Source organism: Notamacropus eugenii, chromosome 5 (genome assembly GCF_028372415.1).
Source record: "Notamacropus eugenii isolate mMacEug1 chromosome 5, mMacEug1.pri_v2, whole genome shotgun sequence".
NCBI lineage: Eukaryota > Metazoa > Chordata > Mammalia > Diprotodontia > Macropodidae > Notamacropus > Notamacropus eugenii.
The window spans coordinates 9,976,890-10,000,313 of NC_092876.1; the positions used below are offsets into that span (position 1 = coordinate 9,976,890).

At 41.5% G+C, this 23,424-nt stretch overlaps 1 protein-coding gene across 5 annotated transcripts; it reads right to left on the bottom strand.

The window, feature by feature from the left end:
* Positions 1–2,937: 2,937 nt before the first annotated feature.
* Positions 2,938–21,968, bottom strand: LOC140503295 (uncharacterized). Of its 5 annotated transcripts, none has more exons than XM_072607167.1 (3): positions 21,713–21,968; positions 20,879–21,008; positions 2,938–13,267 (listed from the first exon to the last, which is right to left on the bottom strand). In XM_072607167.1, exons 2-3 carry the CDS (start codon positions 20,910–20,912, stop codon positions 11,751–11,753), a joined length of 1,551 nt encoding a protein of 516 aa, XP_072463268.1. In that variant the 5' UTR covers positions 20,913–21,008; positions 21,713–21,968; the 3' UTR covers positions 2,938–11,750. The 5 variants fall into 5 exon arrangements, with proteins under 5 accessions (XP_072463268.1, XP_072463263.1, XP_072463267.1 ...); XM_072607162.1 differs by having other exon boundaries at positions 21,644–21,967; XM_072607166.1 differs by lacking the exon at positions 21,713–21,968 and adding an exon at positions 21,499–21,614.
* Between the last annotated feature and the right edge of the window lie 1,456 nt (positions 21,969–23,424).

Below are 23,424 nucleotides of genomic sequence, written 5' to 3' on the forward strand. Positions count from 1 at the left end.
AGTTCCTTAGAGATGTGGAAGTCAGATTTTTATCAGAGATGTTTCGTACAAACATTCTCCCCAGGCCAAATCCATTCTTATTGTATGTTGGGATTGGAAGCTCAGTTCCGTGTGGACAGTCTCGGGCGGGTAAAGGTGGGAGCTTCTAAATCTTAGAGCTCTCACGAGACCCCCCCAGGAAATGGCAGGGGATCGAGGTGAACCGAGCTAGCTCGGGTATTTCCGCCTCTCCCTGGGAGATACGTGATGGGTGGATTCTCCCTGCCCTCGAGGTCGTCCCAGATCTGGGCACACTATTGTTATCTAACAGCACGGTATTCAGATGCAAACTGTGTGGCTGCAGGTTAAGTAGGATTGAGGAAGCCTGAAAGCTCTCTTAGCACGTGAGGAGCCAAGAGGACAGTAGGCTCCGCTTCTCTTCTCTCTCCCCTCCCCCTCTCTCCCCGCTTGTACTTCTACTTCCAATCCCTTAAGATCTTAGCCTCCTTAGGAAATCTCCCCCTCTTCCTCCTAAGGAAGACCTCCCTGCACTTGTAACCTAGACCCTGAAATAAAGCTCAACCCTTGTTCGACTCTGGAACGTCCTTTCTCTCATATGAGCATCCGGTTTTGGCCAACCGAAGACCTCGGAGGTGAGGTAAGAAGACTCGGGTAGCCCACACAGGCCTCTAGGCCTGGCAATTGTAGATGCATTGATTTCATTTGTGCACAAGTTTTGTTATTATCATTGATTTGCTTTTACATAAACAAAGTTCTCTCTTCTAGAATAGTCTTTATTCCAAGACTGGTTACATATTCATTTCCTATCCACATTTGTGGAAAATCTAGCCTACTCTTTTCCCCTACACTTTTTATAGAATAGCTTTATACATTTATATGGTTTATTCTTTAGGGATCCATTGTGTTGTATACTGTCATACGCTACGTTCTGCCAACTATCATCTGTTTTGCCCTGAAGTATTTCACATCACTTATTACATGGATGACATTGTTACAATCTAGGATCTGGTTTTCTTGAGCAAAGCCTTAGATTTCTGGGTTTTGATCTCCACTCCTTGAGGGAGCCATTACATTGTTTGATGGGGTTTGTTTTTCCTCTCTTTTTTACTTCTTTTCCTCATGCAGCACTGGCTGTGCCAGGAATCTTAAATCTCAAAGATTGGTGCTGTTGACAAACAGCCCCAAAGTTACTTAACTGCTGGGAGGTCCTTTAGAAGACCTTACTACCAAGGGGTATGGTGTAGTTGGAGTAGGAGCAATATTGTGAGGCCCTATCTAAGGCAAGCTAAAATAGTTTTTCCTTAAAAGGTGTGGAAATCATTCCCAGAGGCCTAAAGACACAAAAGTCAGAATATGACAATTCAGCAGCTCCTCACTTGGGCTTCTGACCAACATGCCAGTGTTGCCAACAAGGAAATTACACTTAACTGAATCAATGCTCTGTGTTTACTATGAGTGTTTAGGGAGTACGCCAGAAAGAATGCTGCATTTCCCTGCTTAGGATATCTTCTTCCTGATATGGCTATATAAGCCACCTTTTTATAACTGTTAGATGAAGTACAAATGTCTCATTTCATTTCAAACAACCAGACAAATCCAAATCCAGCCTTGCCTACTACACATTCTCTTCTTGGCACTCCCACAGACACCATCCTAGTTTAATCCTTTACCACCTCTGCCCTGGGGTATTGCAATAACCTACTTTGCATCTGGGCTGTCCTACATCCAGACTGTCCTCTTCAAACCTTCCACACAGCTGCCAGAATGATACTCCTAAAGCAGAGTTACTACAGTGTCACTCCTTTGCTTAAGATCTGGTGATTCCATCTTGCCTCTACAACCAAATATAAATTCTACTTTAACTTTTAAAAGCTTTCAGTTTGGCTCCGGCCTACCTTTCCAGATTCATTGCACATATATCCTCCTTCTCACTATGTTCTAGCCAAACTGGTCTACTTATTGTTCACTGTACATGACATTCCATTTCCCATCTTCATGACTTTCCATGACCCATATCCCCTCATGTCTGAAATGCAGTTTTTTCTCATCTCATGGAATCGCTGACTTCCCTCAAAACTCTCGTCAGGTCCAAGCTCATATAGGAAGCCTGTCATAACCATTTGCTTCCCTTGTTCCCAGCATCCTCCTTTGAAAACTTTCTATTTTGTATTTCATTTTCAGCACATACATTGAATGGAAATTCCTTGAGAATGGGGATTCTCTTTACTCCTTCCAGTAGTATGTGCTGATACATAGTAACCACTATATAAATTCTTCTGGACAAATAAAGGTCATGTCCTAGGTCTTCCCCAATATATTAGTACTTATTTCATTTACATCCCTTCAACAATAAATTATGGCAACTGGCAGAAATTTATATTTTCCTTGGACAACACAATATGTAATGCAGCTGTCATGTGACCTCAAACTGAGGCTGACTTTCTGTGAATATGGGGATGGAGAAGAGGATATGGTCAAGGTCTACCCTCTACCAGTCTTTGTGCCACATTCTTCATGATTCCATGTGTCCAGATCTGTAGTGGAGATCAGGTGGACCATCGTGTTATTTCCTATAGTCAGTCAATAAGCATTAAGTACTTGCTATGTGTCAGGTACCACGCTAAGTGCTGGGGGTACAAAAAAAGAGGCAGAAAACAGCAGCCCCTTCCCTTAAGAGGTTACATTTTGATGGGAGAAGGCAACCCACATAAGGAAGGTGCAAAGCAGGCGGCAGGAGTATGATGGAGAAGTCAGAAGGGTTCAGTGGGGCGGGAAATGAAGAGATGGCTAGCCTGAATATCCTCCTTCAATGGACGTTCTGGGAGGGGCCTCAGGGTACTGATGAGTTCCAGCGCTAACGAGGTTTCTAGGATATGAAGTCTGGGGGAAGGGGCAGCAGGGTAGGGAATTAGCAAAATAATGACACAGACTTGGCACTTTTACTTTTTTAATGCTAAGGTTTATTGAAGCAAAGATACATAATTAATAAGCAAAGATATCCCTGATGTGAATGTCCAAAGTGGCTTTGTGCAGTTTTCAACAGCTTGCATGAATCAGGGTGTCTTGTCAAATCTGGGAAGCTGTTATGGGGTTCTGCTCAAGGACTTTTAATTGGTTTAAATCACTTGTCCCTGAACCATGTTTAATTACATTCCCAGCTGTTTGCATTTCCATCAGTGAGTTCAGCTATGGGTCTAAAAGCACCAGTTCCTTCAGGCTTAATGGAATACTCTCCCTGGTGGCTTATTTTAATAGTCGTATTCCTGTATCTTGTAACAGGACCAAGAGCAAACTAACTCTACCCTTAACAAATTTGCTTTTGACTACCTTTCTTGCGTGGCCGGACACCACAAAATTACCCATTTGGAAAGCATTAGCTGGTAAATAGCCAGGGGAAATAGACGTAAAGCCCCTTTATCTCCATATAGCCACATATGCTGCATCAGTAGGGTTTCCTTCCAGTATTGTCTTATACTGAGTAAGAGATTTCCTGACTAAAAGCCTTCACATCTATTACAAGTTTTTCTCAAGTAAAGATTTTTGCAAGATCAATAAGGTGTGCAATCTCACTGAAAGCCTTCCCACATGAATTACATTCATAATTCTTAATTACAGTATGCATTCTGTTGCATGAATTCATCGGTTTGACTAGCTTTTGCCAATAAGCCAGCATGAATCAGAGAAATAGGTTTTATTATACAGTGACACACCCCAGCAGCATTTGATGAGAATATGTCGTTCATAATTCAGCTAGTAGTATTTCTATAGTACATGAAACAAAGAAAAACACATGGCTGCTCATTATAGTGTAGTTGATTATACAAAGAAAATGTATGTTTGTTAAAGAAAATGTCTAGCATTCACTATAGGAGATAGAGAAGGGATGTGCCCTTGTTAATATAGTTATTTCACTAAGTCAAAGGGAACTACGTATCAGGCTAGATATGGGGAGACATTCCAGGGACGATTTGAAGCCTCTTTTTCATTTTTTTTGCAATTACATCTTTTTGTATCAATTATAGGAGGAAAAAGACAGTGAAAAGAGCCAGCTGTTGCAGCTGGTCTTTCAGTTCATGCAGGCATTGTACACAGTAAAACTGCAAATACAGAATAAAATGGTCAGTTATGTTTTCCCAAATATTCACTTTAGCAATTTCCCCTCTGTCCCTAGACACAATCACTTTATCTTTGGGACATCTAATGTGAGGACAAGATTAAGTCAGTTTCTATGGCAAAAGAGGCAACTTGGTCCAAAGAGGGTTATAGCGGTTATGAAAAAAAATAAAAACAGGTGGGTAACAAATCATACAAAATTCAGAACATTCCCTTAAAAACTAATCATCAAATTTCAATCAATAAATTAATCAGTTATACTACAGTAAATCTAAGAAGCAACATGAAAATTAAGATTAAAAACAGGGCACTCTTAAGAGATAATGGACAATAAACAGAGGGGGACAACAAACCAGAGAATGCACCATAACATCCACTTAGAAAACAGGTTTCTTTTCCCATCATTTTGGGTTAGCTGTCTACTTCATGAAGTTATCTGCTTCTGGGAAACACTTTCCCTAGGAAATTCGGTGTTAGAGGGGGTTTGTCCAATCTCCTTAAACTCAGAGACATACATCCCTGAATCAACATCTAGGTGTCTTTAATTGAGGTGTTAGTTGTCAAAAGTACATGGAACGGGCCTCTGGATTTGCAGGGGTATTTCCTTGACCACTTTCCAGGTTCCAAGTCACTTATGGAGATTCTTTAAGTAATTCTGTCTTTAACCTTTTAACAATTTAACCCTTAACAATTAGATGTTGGTGATAAAACTTAATACAGTTTGGTAAGGCTTGACAAAACTAATTACATTGTCTTTCCAGTAATAAGTTCATGTGGTGAAAGTCGGTACAAGTCTAATGAAACTAACCTTATGAACATCACAGCTATAGGAAGAACATCAGATTATGTCACCTGTAACTCACCTGAAAGTTTAGTTTTTAATATTTGCATACTTTACCTGAAATCTGCTTGTGGTACAGACATCACTATAGACAATGCTATCTATGGACTAAAGAACTATTTTTAAAAAGATCCTTGAGAACCTGATTTTGTAAAATAAGTCCTTCTTTCTCTTGATATCAGAGAGACCTCAAACAGAAATGAAAAACAATTCCCTAATTTAAACATTCACAAAATAAGATACAAATGTTTTAACACCCATTTAATCATCTTGCACATAACGAAATGCTTTGGAGAACTAGTCCATTTTATGTATGAGCTTCAACAAATTGAGACAAACCTTTTCCTAAAGCTAAGTGCTTTAGAATTATGTGACTGTAAAGACCTGTTATATTTAATGAGCCTATATCCAACCATTTTGTATGCCATACTACTGAGGGAAAGTGATCTTTGGCCATTTGCTTAGGGTAAGCAGTAATTTCTACAGAGTAACAGAGCATATGGAATTCTGTATTTACTGTCCACATATTTCCCTGGATGGTTAAGCTACTGGAGCTTTAGTTTTGATGTGTAAAACCATAAAAATATATTGCTTCTAGAGAATGACCATATATTTTATCAAGCCATCCTTTATTTTTCCAGAGTCTCAAGTTAATGTTTTCAAAATCTCATTGAACTCGTCCTGACATATTATGTCGTTCGCCAAGGACTGCATTTCTCCTCTTCTCCCAATATATGTACATATAATGTATATACCTCCAGGCACAGTAGTTTAAGTTGTTTTGTGAACGAGATAGAAAACATTTATTTCCTCTTTATTCTTTTGTTAAAAAAAAACTATTGATTTACAAGTTTCTTGACAACTAATTAAACAGTTCTATATAGGAAAGCCTCAATTCAACTTGAGATCTTATAAACAATTATTTGTTTGGGATAAAACATATCCCAAGTCTGTGTATTTAGGCATTAGTATGGATAGGCATCTGTGAATATTCAAATGGACCTGAAAGAAGTTGAGTTGTTTCTCATGATCTTCAGGATAAAATTTGAAATATATCATTTAGGACCACCTTCTTTCCTTGGACTTTTCCATTATTTTTCACTAGCACAATAGTTGAAGTCCTAAGCTTACTAATATAATTACAATTATTGTCTTTAATTATATTCCTTTACCCAAAGGAAATCACTTGAGAGCCAGTCATATATATCATAGTTCTCAAATGGACATTCTGATTTTGCTGCTCTTTACAAAGTGAAGAACACTACTTCATTAAAAATTAAACTTTTACATCTTTATGCCATGTCACAGAATTCACCCATAAGGACATATTTTATCTTCATATCATTCAGAAAGAATGTGTTACCTGAAGGACATAATCTTATACATGAATATTTAAGTATTAAAATGATGAGCAAGGAGATGGCAGGTCCAAAAGCAGGTTTGTTCAGGTAACTGAGGTTAGAAAGTTGAAATGAGTAGTGGCCACCTATTCCAAATAGTAAAAATAAAATCAATTGGGTCCTTCCTACCTGCATCCCAAAGCTCAGAGATGATTGAGGATTGTAACATCAGATAATTCATTAGAATTTTATTCATTAGAAAACATTTGTAGTTCACCTACCAATAGCAAGTTGCTATGAAAGGGAAAAAAAGGAAGGACACGGTTGTAATAATATTAATATCATTCCCTTAGGTTTAAGCCCAAAGGCATAGACTGACATATCATAAATGTAACAGGATAAAGTTTTCTTTGCTGATTTTGGGTAAAATTCATGGTAACATTTGGAACAGCCAATTATGCAAGTTTCACATTGTTCATGTGAATTCAGGACATCATGACCAGGTTCATTATTAACCAAGTAGGAAATTTTGCTATTCAGAAAGGAAAAAAGCACAATGGGGAAACTGAGTCTAGGCAATCCTGCCATTATCTTCATAAGGCTGTCTTTTCTCAGCCTTCCCAGGTACTCACACCCACTTGTAACATTTCTCAAAACGAACTCCCTTTGAGCAGTTCATGGCATTTCCCTTGAATGGTTCAACGATTCAATTAAATTAGCAATAAAACAGTTATACCTGAATTCAAAACTCAGTAAACCCAATTATACTCCCGAGAGGTTTAACTCCCTTAACACAGCACTAATCACAGCTTATGGAAGGACACAGTTACTTTCTTGCAATAATATTCAGTTAAAATAAATAATTTTTAAGAATTGATCATCAGTATTCATCGAGTACAAATAAGGTATTTAAAAAAACCACTTGAATTCACTTGTGTGTATGTGTACGTTCAGACATCCTGATGTCACAACCACGTAGTTAAAGTTAAGAGAATAAACACATTCTGGGGTTTTATACAAGAAGTGGATATTTATAAAGTTCACTAAAATTTGAGAAAGACATTGGCTTCTGTTGGTTTGGATATCTAAGGTATCCTATATGAACTTCTGACGCAGAAAGAAAAATATTCTTACTGGGACCTATACTACATTGGCTCAAAGATATAATTTCAATGCATATTTTTTCAGGTATAATTTCATCTAATTTAGTTTTCATAAATTTCATAATTAGCAATCCAATTTACTACCTTAGAATTTTCAAAGTTCTCACCTGTCACATATATACTTTCAGCTCTTACTTTCATGGAGGTGGTAAGATTTTATGATCTTGCCCAAGCTGAAGATCCAAAGGACCTGCCAAGTCCTTAAAGAATTTCACTGACAATAACAATTTACAAGGTCTTTAGGTTTTGCCAAATTCTATCCGAATTCTGCCAAATTACCATCATTATTCATTTTTAAGCAAAATATAACCAGGTATAGACATGTTTTTGATACTTTTTGTTTTCTTACCATAATGCTAAGTCCCTAATATGTGAGAGTTCAAACTCATCATTTCATAGCATTCAGATCAAAGGAGGAGTTAATTTCCTAATAATATATGTGTAGTTAAGTACCCTCTAGGTATCATTTTTCAAATTAACTGCATTTCTTATATGGTTTCCCAAAATCACAATGCAAAAAACTGGGAATTTCAAAAAATATTATAGACTTAAAACATGAAACAAAACATTGCCAGTTAAATTACATCAACTCAGCTGAATGCATTCAGAATTACCTTAAAAAGAAATCCATTTCATCTCTCCATTTTGGCATTCTATGTTAGTTGCATTCAGAAATCAATATGGAGTAATTAAAATTAAATTGTCCTTATATTACAAAGATGGCATTAGCAATTACCATTCAGAACACAGATCATGTTGTAAATAGTCATTTCCCCAGATTTATCAAAAGGCAACATAAATAAAAATTTTTAAATGCCACACAATTCGATCTACTTTTCTACATGAATATAAAAACTGATAAAAATAAAGCTTGGCAATCATGAGAAACCTCAAAATTAACTATCTGAGGAGAAAATAAGCACTTCTCCAGATGTAACAATCATTTTAGAGGCATGGGGAGCTTCCTGTTCTCCTCTAATCTAGACTAGCTATAAGATTTAACTTAAAACTCCTCTAAAATATTTTATTGCTTTCTTGGCTCATCTTTTAATCTATGCTGTACATTTTGGTAGCTGGCAAACAGCCTTTGCATTGTGCCAACTTGAGTAAAGAAAATCACTAGTTTTACATTCCTGCTCTCTGAGAAACTCTCTCAATTCTCACTGCCTTCTAAGTAAGCTTTATATCCACACTGTGTAAGTGCAAATGATCTCCAAATATCCTTTATGTTCCCTTCAGAACTGAACTTGATTTCCAAACCGATTCAACCCTTCACTTTCCTTCTCTACTTTCTAAATTCCTCACGGCTTTTATTTCCTAATCATATCCCACTCCATCCACAAATTTTCTTTATACCACTAAAATAATTAGCACAAGTTTTATTATACAATTTCAATTAACTTTCCTTGATCAAAATGGAAACTTTATTTTGTCAGGTAAAACATTCTAATTTGCTTCTTTAAGGGCTTGTAAATGTAGTTAATTCTAATTTCTTTTTAAGGTGACTTTGTTTCTAATTTACTTAGGCAATTAAACTTTATTAAGTGATTCACAGAAAAACACAGAGGAAAAAAGAAAACTTTCCCTTAAAGTGAAATTTTGCTAATTTAAACAAACCTTTCTTTTCAAATTGTATAGAAGAGTTAATAATTGCACTATGTGGTTCTTAAGCACCATATATTTAGAAAATGCAGATTTCAAAACCATTTACCTTTTTTTCTTTTTTACTGTTTTAAGGCTTTCTTAGTTGTCTGTAGTAGGTGAAATCATCTACTCTTACCTTAAAACAATAAATCTGTCGCACTTCAAGGAAGAGAGGGTGGCAAAAAGGGTGAAGTGCTATTTGAATGTAACTTGCACAAAGTTTTCATTTTTTGTTATAGAGAGTATCACCCCCCAAAACTCATGAGGATATTTCAGCCTTTAAAAAATATTCAAATCACATTTTGGAATTCACAGTAAAGAAATTACATTTCAGTCACAAATTTAGTTCCTAATTAGTTTACAATACCATAAATTTATGTAAACAGAGAAAAGATTTTAGTTCCTCTTACTGATCTCTGTGTACTCCCAACTTGGCTAGGTTAAGAACACAGAATTGTCTTCTGAAAGCTTTGAAATTTGTGGCATAAAGTTCTCATTTCTCCCCTTGTCCTTTATTTTCTATGGAAAGTTTACTGGGAGTGGGGCAGTTTAACACTGGAATTGGCTGGGCATGTCTTCTGCCACTGCCAGAGGTAATGGCAGTAATTAACAGACACCAGAGAAAGCCCATTTAAGTACTTTGTTCCCTTTACATCCTACAAGATAGTGGTCTTGTCCAGAATTCCATTGCAAGGCAGCTGAAAATTGTACCTGGTGATCTTCCTGCATCTGGGTCTTACTTATCTTTACCGCTCTCTCCCCTTCCCATTCACTGAAGAGAAAAGTGATCAACAAGAGGATTTCAGACAGTTTTTTCTTGCCCCTCAAGAGCAAGGTTATAAAAGGTAATGCTATTGTCCCTTAAAAGAATAGGGTATCGTCTCTGGGTAGTTGGTATCTCCAGAGGGAGAGTGTTTGAGACAAATACTGGAATACTAGGTGGAGAATGTGACAAAATGCCAGCATTCATCCTCTGGCAAAACCTCATGAAGAGGTGGCATTTTCTTTCTCCAGGACAAAGATTAATTAACTTCACAATTTGGTTGGCAAGATTTATGCACTTCAGGATCTATTCAAATAAATGAATAACTCATTTATTTTGAGAAATGGACCTCTATTTTTTCCTTCTAGAATATATAAGCTTTCATTATCATAACAGCCAGGGCCTTCATGTATTAAGTATCAGATGGCCATTTAGTTTTAACAAAGAACAAATTCATACTTAGAGACTGGCCCTTCCTAGAATTTTTTTTCCAATTCATCAAAATGGATATGAAGATTCTATTCCAGAAAAGAAATACCAACTCGATACCATCCCAATTCCTGATTACTCAAGGTGAAATTGAGACTTACATCAGTTTTACATTATTAATGTTTGCAATCCCCACCCCCCACCCTGACTACTTGAGTTTATGGTTAGATGAACTCTTTGACCTCTACCAGAGCCTCCTCTGGTTCTGCTCTAGCAGGATGTAGTTTTTTCAAAGGCTCCTTGCTATCTTAGTGCCAGATACCAGAACAGAATGAAAATTTAACCAAGAATTTAGATAGGAAGGTTGGCCGAGACACTGAGTAAGTACAAACGACACAAAGTCATACCACACAATACAAAAATACACAAAACATTATCCTGTCTCTGTAGACCTCATGACTTGGAGCACCAAAGTGTTAGATTATGCCTTTGTCAGACCTCCCAATTCCCTCTCTTGAGACATTCCTGAATTGGTGAACTCACTGGTACGTGGTTATAAAGTTCTTGAAGATGGGGATCTGTAAAGGCTGAACTAGCCAGTACCAGACCGTGAGGTCAAAACTGTGGCATGAATTTTCTTATCAGTCTGACTAGCTTTTGCCAATGTGCCAGTACAAGTCAGAGAAATGGGTTTTATCATACACTCAAGAGAGAAACACACTTCATCAGCAGTTGATGAAAATGTGTACAACACACATTATTTATACATTACACGAAATAAAGAAAAAAACAGATGGCTGTCCATTACAGTGCAACTGGTGTTACAAAGAAAAACATATACTTGTTAAGAAAAGTGTATATGATTGGCTATAGGAGATAGAGAAGGGATGTGCCCTTTTTAGTATAGCTAATCTAAGTCAAAGGGATCTACCTGTCAGGCTAGATAAGGGAGGGAAGACATTCTAAGACTGTTGAATTCTCCTTTTTTAGCAATCAAGTCTTTTTGTACCAATTAGAAGATGAAAGAAGAAACTGAAGAAAACCAGCTATTGCAGCTGGTCTGTCAGTTCATGGAGGGTTCCTACACAAAACAATGGCCAACAGGGAACAAAATGGAGTCAGTTATGTTCTCCAAAATATTCACTTTCAACAATTCTCTTATGGTAATGAAAGGGTGATTGATGTTTAAAGCCCTTCCCACATTGACTACAATTATAGGACTTCTCTCCAGCATTATTCTCTACTGTGTGCGCCTTGTTGGAAGAGCTTTCCAAAATTCCTTATTGAGTTTCTCGGAGCTTAGAATGAATACTTTCCCACATTCATTACTTCTGTAAATTTTTCCAGGACAAATTGGTGCCAAAATATGTGCTTCAGCTGAAGACTTTCCAACATTATTACATTAACATTTCTTTCTACTACAAAGTATCTGGGGGATAAATAAGCAATTCACTGTGTCAAAAAGCTTTTCCATATTCATTATGTTCATAAAGTTTTTCTTCACTATGCTTTTTCTGGTGGGAAGTAAGCTGTGTTCGGAGAATGAAGCCCTTTCCACATTCACTACATATATAAGGTTTCTCTCCAGTATGAATTCTCTGGTGGTAAAGAAAGGATGAATTGTGTCTAAAAGATTTCCCACATTCAGTACATTCATAAGGTTTTTCTCCAGTATGAACTCTCTGGTGGTTAGTAAGGGATGAACCAGAGCTAAAAGCTTTCCCACATTCATTACATTCATATGGTTTCTCTCCAGTATGAATCCTCTGGTGGAAGGTAAGATGTGTGCTATGGACAAAGGCCTTCCCACATTCATTACACTCATAAGGCTTTTCTCCAGTATGAATTCTCTGATGGGAAGTAAGCTGTGTGTTCACCCTGAAGGCCTGTCCACATTCATTACATACATAAGGTTTCTCTCCAGTATGAATTCTCTGGTGGTAAATAAGAGATGAGTTGGAGCTAAAAACTTTCCCACAGTCTCTACATTCATAAGGTTTCTCTCCAGTATGAATTTTCTGGTGGGAAGTAAGGTGGGCACTCTGGATGAAAGCCTTCCCACATTCATTACATTTATAAGGTTTCTCTCCAGTATGAATTCTCCGGTGGTAAGTAAGGGATGTACTAGAGCTAAAAGCTTTCCCACATTCATTACATTCATAAGGTTTCTCTCCAGTATGAATTTTTTGGTGGGAAATAAGATGTGCACTCTGCATGAAGGCCTTCCCACATTCATTACATTCATAAGGTTTTTCTCCAGTATGAATTCTCTTGTGGAAGGTAAGCTGTGTGCTCTGATTGAAGGTTTTCCCACATTCATCACATTCATAAGGTTTCTCTCCAGTGTGAATTCGTTGATGGGAATTAAGCTGTGTGTTCCCTCTGAAGACCTTCCCACATTCATAACATTCATAAGGTTTCTCTCCAGTATGAATTTTCTGGTGGTAAGTAAAGGATGAATTGTATCTAAAAGTTTTTCCACATTCATTGCATTCATAAGGTTTCCCCCCTGTATGAATTCGCTGATGGGAATTAAGCTGTGTTCGAAGAATGAAAGCTTTTCCACATTCATCACATTTATGAGGTTTCTCTCCAGTATGAATTTTCTGATGGTACATAAGGGATGAGCTGAAGCTAAAAGTTTTGCCACAGTCTTTACATATGTGAAGTTTCTCTTTAGGATGGATTTTCTGATGCTCAGGATGGTGTTTAACCTGCATTAAGTCTTTTCCAAATTCATTGTAACCATGAGTTTGATTTACGTTATATATTACATGATCCTGAAAATGGTTTGAATTACACTTGAATGATTCCCCACATTCCGTGTGTACAGAAGGCTTCTCAGGATCATAACTCCATTCTTCTCCCAACTTGGCACACTGGTAATCATCTTTTGAGTATTGTTCCTGGGATGATTTGTCCGTAACAATGTCACTTGAAACAGATTCCTTTGTTTCAGGTTCAGTTTTCCAATCTGAAATGAATAAAATACAAGCATTTACATGTTCTTAGTGATAACAGTTTATAAAGTGCTCTCACATATGGTACTTCATTTAATCCTTTCAACAACCCTGTGAAGCAAGCTGGAGCAGGTATCGTTACATTTGGAGACTCAGAGCAAACTTAATTGACTTTGTGAATGACCAAACTGCTAATGAGGGTTGACTGGGATTCCATCCAAGATCTTCTGACTAGTTTAGTTCATGGCTACTTCTACACTACTAAACTGCTTCTCAAACATTATATAAGGATAGGAAGTCAATGCTGGAGAGACACTATATAAGCAGGTATTCAAAGTGAGTAAGTTCTAAAATCCAGATCCAAAGGATTATATTAGAGGGTACCCTGCAAAGGTATGTTAATCTCTGAGAAAGCACAAAGAACAAGTATGTTCCTAGAAGAACTGTAACAGATGTACTTTTTTAAATGGAGAAATTGGTAGATTCTGAAAACTACAGCTGGCAGACAGTAGCACTGAACGTAAAATCAGGACAAATAACTAAACTCTTTTGGTTCAGTTTTCTAATCTACAGAATAGAGACATCACTAGCTGGAGGGACGCTGTAAGGATCAAATAAAAGGACTTAAAGTGCTCTGCAGAACCTAAAGAGCTATATAAATGTCACTTACTCTCAAATCAGAGCACAAATTTTGTGAGTAATGAAAAAGTAAAAATTCAAGCAATGCCAACCATCCCTCATTTCTTTACTGAAAACTCCTCCCACTCTATTAGGGAGGGTGCTTTAGTTATCATGGAGTCAGATTTCAGTGACATCAGGCAAAAATCTGTTAGGTTATCCTTGTTGATGACAGGACTGCCCATAAAATATACTTCAGTTATGAGATCTGTTACTGATTGAAATTACATATCTAAAGAGACTCAAATAACTAAACTGATAATAACGTGGAAAGAAGTATCTATTGCCATAAGTACAATAGGTTACGTACTTTACTCTCCATTCCACAACTTCATTGAATTTTATAACAAAGATGTGCTCATAACATTTGTTGCCAACACAAAGCTATAAAGCACAGCTAATACAGTAGATGACATAATCCAGATTTCAGTACCTAAAGGAGATAGAATTATCAAGTGCTTCAAAGATGTGTGGTTTTCTGTGTGGGTACCTGCTCCATGGACATTGAATACAACTCCTATACGATAGGGTATTTCACTTCCAGGCATTTCTGTGACCCCACAGTTCATAGGTCATCTACTGAAGATCCTTACTGAAGTTGCTAGGAAGGCCATATTGACAATGATCAAGGCTAGACAGCAGAAGGTCTTCCAGCTTAGCAGGACCCCACAATTCACCTTCCCCTGGCAGAGGCTAAGTGTAGCAAGGACCACTTTCATATCCTAAATGAAGTTTTACTGTAGGACTTCAGTGGAGAAGCCTAAGAAGCAGGATATGAAATCTAACAGGGGTCACTTGCAAAGACCCACAGTTACTCAGTGTTCAAAGACTCACTCACACCATTTCAAGTTGGGGTAAAACCTGGTAGAAGACAGTTCAAGTGAATAAACCCCGGTGGTTGGATATAATTAAAAGGACAATATGCAACGATAAATTTGCTTTATTATTACTTTGAAATTATGGAGGGGAGGCAAAAAGGGCGCATCATTGAACACAGCTGCAGAGGACCAGAACTGGATGAGGACTGGGAAAGATGGCGAATGGCTCTAACTTGAAGAGAGGCTAAAAGTTCTGAGAATGTTTATCATGGAGAAAAACATCAAATAAGATGCAATTGTTGTTTTAAAATATTTGAAGTATCACCAAGTGATATGATAAAACTAACAGAAGGAGGAATTGGAGCAGGAATTAGCTGCTTGGTACAAGAGGAACAAAAACTTGTCCAAGCAACAAACTCTCTGAAAATAAAACCAGACCAAATACATGAAAGTGTTACGAGACAAGAAAAAACATAAAAAATTCAAAAGGCTGAATAAAATGGAAGAAAGTGTAAGACACTGTAAAAAACAATTCACCTAAAAACAGATCAAGGATAAAAAAATTTAAGAATCAGACTATCTAAACTCCACGACCAAAAAAAAAGAAAAAGCCTAGATGTCAAAAAAGTCAAAATAAAGGCTCCCAGGCACATCATAGCCAAAATTCAGAGCTTCCAAGTCAAAGCAAAAAATACAAGTAGCCAGAGGGAAAGAATTCAAGTACCAAGGAACAACAGTGAGGATCACAAATGATTTAGCAGCCATAACTAAAAAGGAGCAGAGAATTTGAAATATGATACTTCAGATGGGAAAGGATATGGTCTTATAGCCAAGAATAACTTACTTACTGAATATAAAACTACAGAAGGAAAAAAAAAATGGACCTTCAAAGAAATAGAAGATTTCCAAGCCTTTGGAAGGACAAAGCTGTGGAGAAAATGGGACGTCCAAACTCAGGAGTCAAGGAAGTGAAAAGAAATATAAAAAGGTGATGAATGAATAATGATAAAGGATTAAGGAAGGATACACTGATTACATTCAAACGTGGGGAGATAAAACGTGTGTCACCCTTCTGAACAGTATCATTATCAATGCTGGCAGAGGGAGTCCAGTGAGACCAGGCCCTGGGGGTTCCACTGGGTCTTGATGTTCCTTATAAAAGAACAGAGAGATGAAGAGGAATACACTAGGATGACAGGAGTTAAAGAACTTAAAGAAAATTATCTTATATAATCAGGGTATACAAGTAAACATCTATATAAATGAGGAAAAGTGGGTGGGGGGGCAGTTGACACTTGAACCTTATACTCATCTGAACTGGTCAAAAGAAAAGATACACACACTTGCACATACAGACGGCACAGACATACATTTTAATCAAGAGGGAAATAGAAGGCAAAGGAAAGAAGGGAAGGGGGGCATTAGAGGGAGGGTAGAGGCAGAATTAGTACTAAGCAAAACAAACTACATGCAAAAGTATTTAGAGCCCTTTCTGAGTTGGCAAGAATTGAGAATCTGTGGGGGTGCCCATAAACTGGGGAAGAGATGAACAAGTTATAGTATATAAATAGGATGGAATAATATCGTGCTGAACTTTTATCAGTGTAAGGACTGACCAGGATTCCAGACAACTAATGATGAAACGCGCTCCCCACCTCCGGAGAGAGAAGGTGCAGAATGCAGAAAGAGACAAATCGATTTGGACTGACTACACATGTCTCCACCTACGAAGGGAAGTCGCAGGAAAAATCTAACCTCTCTAAGGAAGGGAGAAGAAAGAAGATGGAAGAGGACAACCCAGTTATCTAAACAAGTTTTCCAAAAGCTCACGAATGCAGTATGGTTTATGGAAAAGGACACAATTAAGAATAAGGAGACCTGGAGTCCAGCTCTCATACTAAATAAGTATGAGGCCCTAAATATGTCACTCTGCTTCTCTAAACCCCAAACTCCAAATCTGAAAAATGGCAAGGCTACCCCAGCACCACTTCTCTCACATGTTCTTATGAGGAGAAAATGAGACTAAAAACCATGCATGCATTTTGACGGATGAAAAATCAATGGCATAATCTCATGATGAAACATGAAGGGCAGGATGTGTGGGAGCAGATAGGGAAAAGATTGGGATATCTAGCACTGCCCAAGAAAGGAACAGCCAATGAATTATCTGGTTATCTTGGCTTCTGAGGGTTTGGTTTTTTTTTTTTGAGGGACTGGTTTTGTACAAAGGAGAGCTGGAACAAGGCTACATCAGACCCATCCGTTGCCTGCGAAAAATCCCTATACCTATGGTCAGTAGAAAGATTCCCAGATTCCCCCCCCCCATAACTGTAGCCCGGAAAGTGACCCCTTCTCTGTCCCTTAGCCAAGAGTGAGTATCCTACTCTTGTAGCATGTAGAAAGACTAGTATATTTGTAGCTCAGAGAGAGGCTCCTATTCCTGCAGACCACAGAAAAATCACTACACCTGTAATCCAGAGGAAGCTCCCTACACCTGAGGCCTGTAGAAAGAATCCTACACGTGCGGCCCATAGAATACTACTACATCCACTGCCTAGAGAAGACTCCCTGCAAGGAATATTCCCCATACTTTTGATCCATCAAAAGACCCCAGCTTCCTGAGAAATTTCAACAGTAACCTCAAGTGCCCTCAAAATACCTTGCCTCCACCCTTCTCTTCCCAAATACCACAGGCTGGCGTCCACTCCTAAACCATCTTCTAAGCCCCAAATGCAAACAGTATGCCTTTAAGACACTCCATGTGCTACAACTATTTACTTTTTAAGAAAAGAGGTTTTAGTTTTTTAAAATTGATCATTTTTAAAAAAACACCTTCTAAAACTAGAAGACTGTTGGAGCCTTCCTTGAAGGATATAGTCACCTACTATTAAATGAGGGCCTAAACTGTGACAATTTTAAAATTTATCTTTATTATTTTTAATTAATATTTTAAAAAGGGTTTTGGGGGGATCTGTGTCCCAGGTTTGTACAAATACATTTTCCTGGTCTTTTTGTTTTTTTTTTTAAAATAAACTGGAAGTGTGGTCTTTTTTGTACAAATGAAATTCCAAAAGTAGAATCATTTGCATTACTTTCTGCCACAGTTTTTCAGGGCTGTCCAAATTTTAGGTTCATGTATATATGTATGTATGTATGTACGTATCTATGTATCTTTAATTATGTGTGCTTCCTAAATCACATTCTGGTTTTTGAAAAAAGATCCAGAAAAGGACAAGTGGGTGGGGAAGGATCCCAGAAGATGCCTTTCCACCAAAGCCCAGCCCTCCCAAGTTCTGGAGGCTGGTGTGTGTGAGACATTATACAGGAAGGAAGTTTGGCCCCTTGAGAGGGGCTTCACTCAGGGCCCTCAAAGGAGAGTGGCAGGGCAGCTCAAGGTCACACAACCAGAGGCTGGAGATGACCTGAGGAGAAGGGACAGGGTTTGCGTACCCATGTCAGAGGGGGGATGGAGAAGGGAAGAGGACAACAGAGACAAAGAAGGAAGAATTCTTCAGCTCTGCCCTGGATTGTCTGCCACCAATAAGCAAGCAACCAGTTGCCCTCTGTAACAGTAATTTAAATGGAAAGATCTTTCTCATTAATTAATAGGCCCATGTGATCTGCTTAAATCACCTGGCAGCTTAAGTCACATGTGGTGGGAGGAGCTTCCTGAACAGGTGGAACAGGAAGGGTACAGAACCGGGAGGAAGAAAGTAAGTGGGGTCAGTCAGAGGGGAAAGAACACAGGCCAACTGGTACAATGTGACAGTTGATAGTGAGGAGGCCCAGAATGATGGAGGGAAAGTTGGAGAATGGCTTTGCCCCCTGCTGTGATCATCTTTATTAACTTCTTGGTCACCATGACAGATTTTGCTTTCTGGTTCTGGGATTTGGTGTTTAAATAATGTTTTTCTTCTGCCTTGTATATGGGGAGTCTTTTATATTTTGCGATTGAGAACTACACTGGCATATTCATAGTCACCATTAGTGCTATGAATATTGCCTTGGCAATACACCCTCATAGAGGTAAGGACACCAGGTCCAGGTGCTGGGTGTCACAAGGCATCCTGGGGCCTGGGGCCTCCTCAGGACCTCCCACGGGACAAAGCAGAACCACAGGCTGAGACATGAGGCTGAAAAGGCTCTGAAGGCCTGGGATGTTCAGTCTGCAAAGACAGGGGCCCTGGGGGTGGGAAGGACCCAAGGGAGCCACCAGTCTTCAGAGACTCCAAAGGCTGTGTCAAGGAAAAGGGGCTGTTTGACTGGGCCCCAAAAAGGCAGAAGGAAAACAAGGCCCACATGGCAAAACAAGAGGCTGTAGCCCTCAGAGACACCCCAAGTGAAAGGGGGTGAACTTCTCAGCAGTGTCCTGCAAGGGATTCCCATCTAAAGACAGGGGCAGGGCAGCTTCCTTCTAACTGGGAGATGTAGCTGTCAGGCCAGAGGAACTTCCATTCCTGTGGGTGCAATTACTCAACAGATGGAGAAGGACCACACTGCAAACAGGGACTGTCTCAGAGCAAGGCACCTGATAGACTCTCTCACCTTGACCAGCTGCAGGCATCCCCTGGGCCAGATAATTGTCAGACAAATTCAGAACTGGGCACATGAGCAGCTGCCAAGTGTGGAGCTGAACAGATCACCAGCAGCCCAGATCAGGGGTTCCCAATTCTTTCTGTGTCACAGACTGCATCCCCTACAGGGACACCCCTTCTCAGAAAAGTGCTCTTGAGAGCAAAAGATGGCAGAGGAAATCAGGGATGTCATCAGAGGATGGAGGTGATGCTGATGACCCCTTTACAAGGGGTATTAAGGTCTGCAGAGTGCTTTACAGGTATCTCACTGAGGAAGATGGGGATGGGGACTGGCCCATAAGGGGCCACATACCCAATAAGTGTCTGAGGCCAGAGGTGAGCTCAGCTCTTTCTGATTCCCAGGCCTGGGCTCTAGCCATGGACCACAGGGACCACCTAGCTGCCTACAGATGACACTGAAATCCAGTTATCAAATGATTTCCCAAACACAGGTTTGCTGACCCCAGGTTAAGGATTCTGGTCCCAGAGGGAGGTCTCTGGTGCAGCACCCCAAGCTCCTGCCATGGATCACAGCACCCCAAGCTCTGGCCATGGACTGCCAGGTTCAAGAGCTTGAGGCATAACTGTCTTGGATAGAAGCCATGAAGCTTATCAACTCTGTGGAAGACCCAAAGCTGGGAGAGGACAAATCTTCTGGACAAGAGGTCCCAGATTTAATAAAGCTTCAGCATCCTGACACAACAGGTCAAAACAAGATGAAATGAAATCAGGAGAAACATAAAGTTGCACAACTCAAGCTGTCTGGTTGTTATTGTTTCAAGGACCAGCTGAAGGAGAACAACAGCTCATGAAAAAGGTGGGGGTCTTAGTGGACCATAGGACAGCCAGAAAAAAAGCTGTTATGTCCATCCATTCTTGGGTTTCAGAAATTGTTTTGTTTCCTCTGAGTTTCCCAGAAAAGCTACCTTTGTGTGGCCCACATCATGGCAGGTGAGGCTGGCAGGGGCCTCGGTGGGCATCCAGTCCATCCCTCCATGAAGAGGATCCATCCCTCCTCTAACACTCCCAGCAAGGCAGCATCCAGCCTCTCCCTGAAGACCCACAAGGGAGGGAAAAGCCATCCCCCTGAAGCAGCTCCTGCCTCTTTGGGCAGTCCTCATTTCTAGGAAACGTGGCCCAACAAGGAGGCCTCAGTTGGGCTCTCCACAGCCTTCCTGAAGTGTGATGCCCAGAACTGAACCCAAGCTTCTGGATGTGGTTTGACAAGAGCAGAGCACAGTGACACAACCCCCTCCCTCTCCCTGGAAGCTCTGCCCCTGCTCCTGGCACAGGGTGGGTAGCAAAGGAGATCCATGCAGCCCTAACCCTGAAGGAGGACCCCATCCCAGCTACCATGCCAGTGGTCATCCTGCCTCTACAGAAAGGTCTTACAGCAGGGGAGCAGGGGGAGGTGACCAGAAGGTCAGGGAATTGTATGGACATGCTGGGGGCTGAGGCACAGGATGGCCTGCTGACCTGCTGGACCACGGTCTCCCCCAGCCCCCCAGCCCACAGCCCCCCTGGGTCTGCTGCCCCCACCCTGGGTCCTCCTCACCTCTCTCCTCCAGCATCAGGTCCAAGGCCTCCATGGTCAGCTGGGCTCAGGCCTTCCTGCCTGACGTCCTGGCTCCCCTGCCCAAGGGGCTTGGCATCACTGGGGCATCCCCTGCCCCTGGGCCCTGGAGCTGCAGGGGAAGGTGTCAGGGCAGGTCAGTGCACCAGGGTCGGGGTGTCCACGCGGGGCGGGGGCACGGGAGCTTTCTGCGACTCCCCCAGCAAGGGGCCCCTCTTCTGCTGGTAAAGAGGGGGGCCGTGGGAGGAGATGGGGGGCTGGGGCCGGGGCGTGCTTCTCCCTTCAGTGCCTGGGGCAGCGTGGGGGGTGACCCACGCGGGGGGGGGGGGGGCAGAATGGGCTTACACACGCGGTGAACCCCAGGCCCTCTGGGAGGGCCTCCCCTCCCCCCCCCGTGCCTCTCACTCGCGTGACCAAACACACGCACACACAAGAAACCCCACGTAAACACATACGTGCGTGATATTCAGTTCGGGGAGCTCCCCGCCTATTCTTTCTCCATCCCCCACGCGCACACACGTTTGATCCCCGCACTCCGTCGTGTCACGCTGTATCCCACGCGTGCTGGTAGCTACAGAAGCCTCTCGCACCCCCGCACTCACCAGGCCCGCCTCCCCAAGCTGCAGCAGCAAGTGGGGACCAAAAAAGCCGGGGCTCCCTGCGGAAGTGCGCCTGCGCAAAAGGCTCCTTAGGGAACCACGGCTCCCCCTCCCCCACCTACTCCGGGGCAGGAAGAGCCAGACCCACCACGTGACCTGCTGTCCTCCGCGAAGGATTCTGGGAAATGGAGTCCCCGGGTCCGGACGAGTCACCAACCTCACTTCATCCCAACGTTTTCCAGAGCGGCCTTGGGGCCGGTGGCCGATGGTTGCAGGCCCGGCTAATGGAGGAGGCGCGGGCCTGCCTGCTTGCTGCCCTACTAGGAAACTTCTTTACGCCGTCACGGTCGCCTTCTCCTCAGGAGGCCGGGCCGGTCAATCCCTGAAGGACAGACCCGTGGTCGAGACACCTCACCTAGCCCCGCCCCCTCCCTCCTCCCGTTGGCTCCTGATTGGCTTGGAGGCCTTTGGGCCTTCCTGCCCCGTACAGGGACGCTCACTCCTGATTGGCTCACAGGCTTGCCCATCTTTTAACTTTAATAGGAGGCCCTTTTTCCTTTATTTGTTCGTTAAAAAAACAGTCTTTCTAGGGAAAATTCCTGGAAATCCCTCTTTACTCTCGTTAGCCATTTTAAAACAATGGTTATAAGCGGACAACTAGGTACCTCAGTGAAACGAGTCCGGACGCCCTAAGTTGAAGCGGGACCCGAGACAAGCAGCTCTGCGTGCCTGGGAAAGCCCCTTAATCTTTGCGGGCCTCACTTTTTCTATTTGTAAAATCCGTTAGTTATATCGTCCGTCTGTCAGGCACGTTGTGAGGGGAAACAAGGCCGCATGCCAGTCAGTAAAAGAAATAAAAAATATTTATTAAACGTTTACTTGATTGGAGACACTGCACTAAGTGCTAGGGAAAGAGGGGCCAAGGACAGTCTAACAGAAAAGACGTCATAGAGTTAGGCTTGATTGGAGATGATCGGCCGGAGGTGCGATGTATCCATCCGCCCACTACCCTTCCGTGGGCCACGTTGGCGGCCTACAGCCTCATTGGCTGTAATAGCGCACAGTCATTGGCTGGGGTGATTGATCCTGTCAGCTGTGGTTCAATGTATTAAGAAGAGGGGGACCACAGCGCCTGAATCCTGCTGTGGTCCAGGAACAGCAATAGATCTAGACCTTGAGAGGAAGGACGTTGGAAGGACATTATGGCAAATTAAGTCAGCTCTTCATGTCCCAAGAGGATCAATGACATCCCCCGGGATGTCCTGACTGAAGAGTGAAGCCAAGTTACATAACATCGTCAGGCTCCTCATGTTCAGGCGGAGGAGACAGCTCAGCACGCTCTTCTAGTCCTACCTGGAAATTCCGAGTGTGAAGATATGTCTGCCATGTTGGTACTAGCAAGGTGTACCTGGGAGGCGTACTTAAAGCCTTTGTCTGTAAAACTGAAACTATTAACAATATTTTCCAGACTTCCTTGTGGGAAGGTGAGATTGTTGATTGACAAAAAGCCTCTCAGAGTGAACTGGATCGAGACTAGTAACCGAAATGTAGAACCAGGATTTCTTAGTTCTGGGTCTCTCGTCTTTGAATCATTGTTCTGGGAAGCCATGGCCATGTTGACCCGCCCAAGGCAGTCAGCTCCTCGTCCACCCCCGGAAGGGTCTCGCTCCTGCGTCAAGAACAGATGAAGTTTGGTTCTAGAGCACAGGAGAAAACTGGAGGAGAGTGGCCCATGAATGGACGGGGCAGGAGGCGTTGTGCTGGAATGCTAACGATGTGATCTCTCCGCTGTTCAAGACTCCTGTGAGCGCTCCTTTAATTTGGGGTACAGAAGGAAGTCGAGGGGCACAGGGATGCGGTGGCTTCGGACACGGTGAACTGGGGGGGGTCTCAGCTTTAACAGGAAGCGCCTCCGGGAAGACTGCGCCT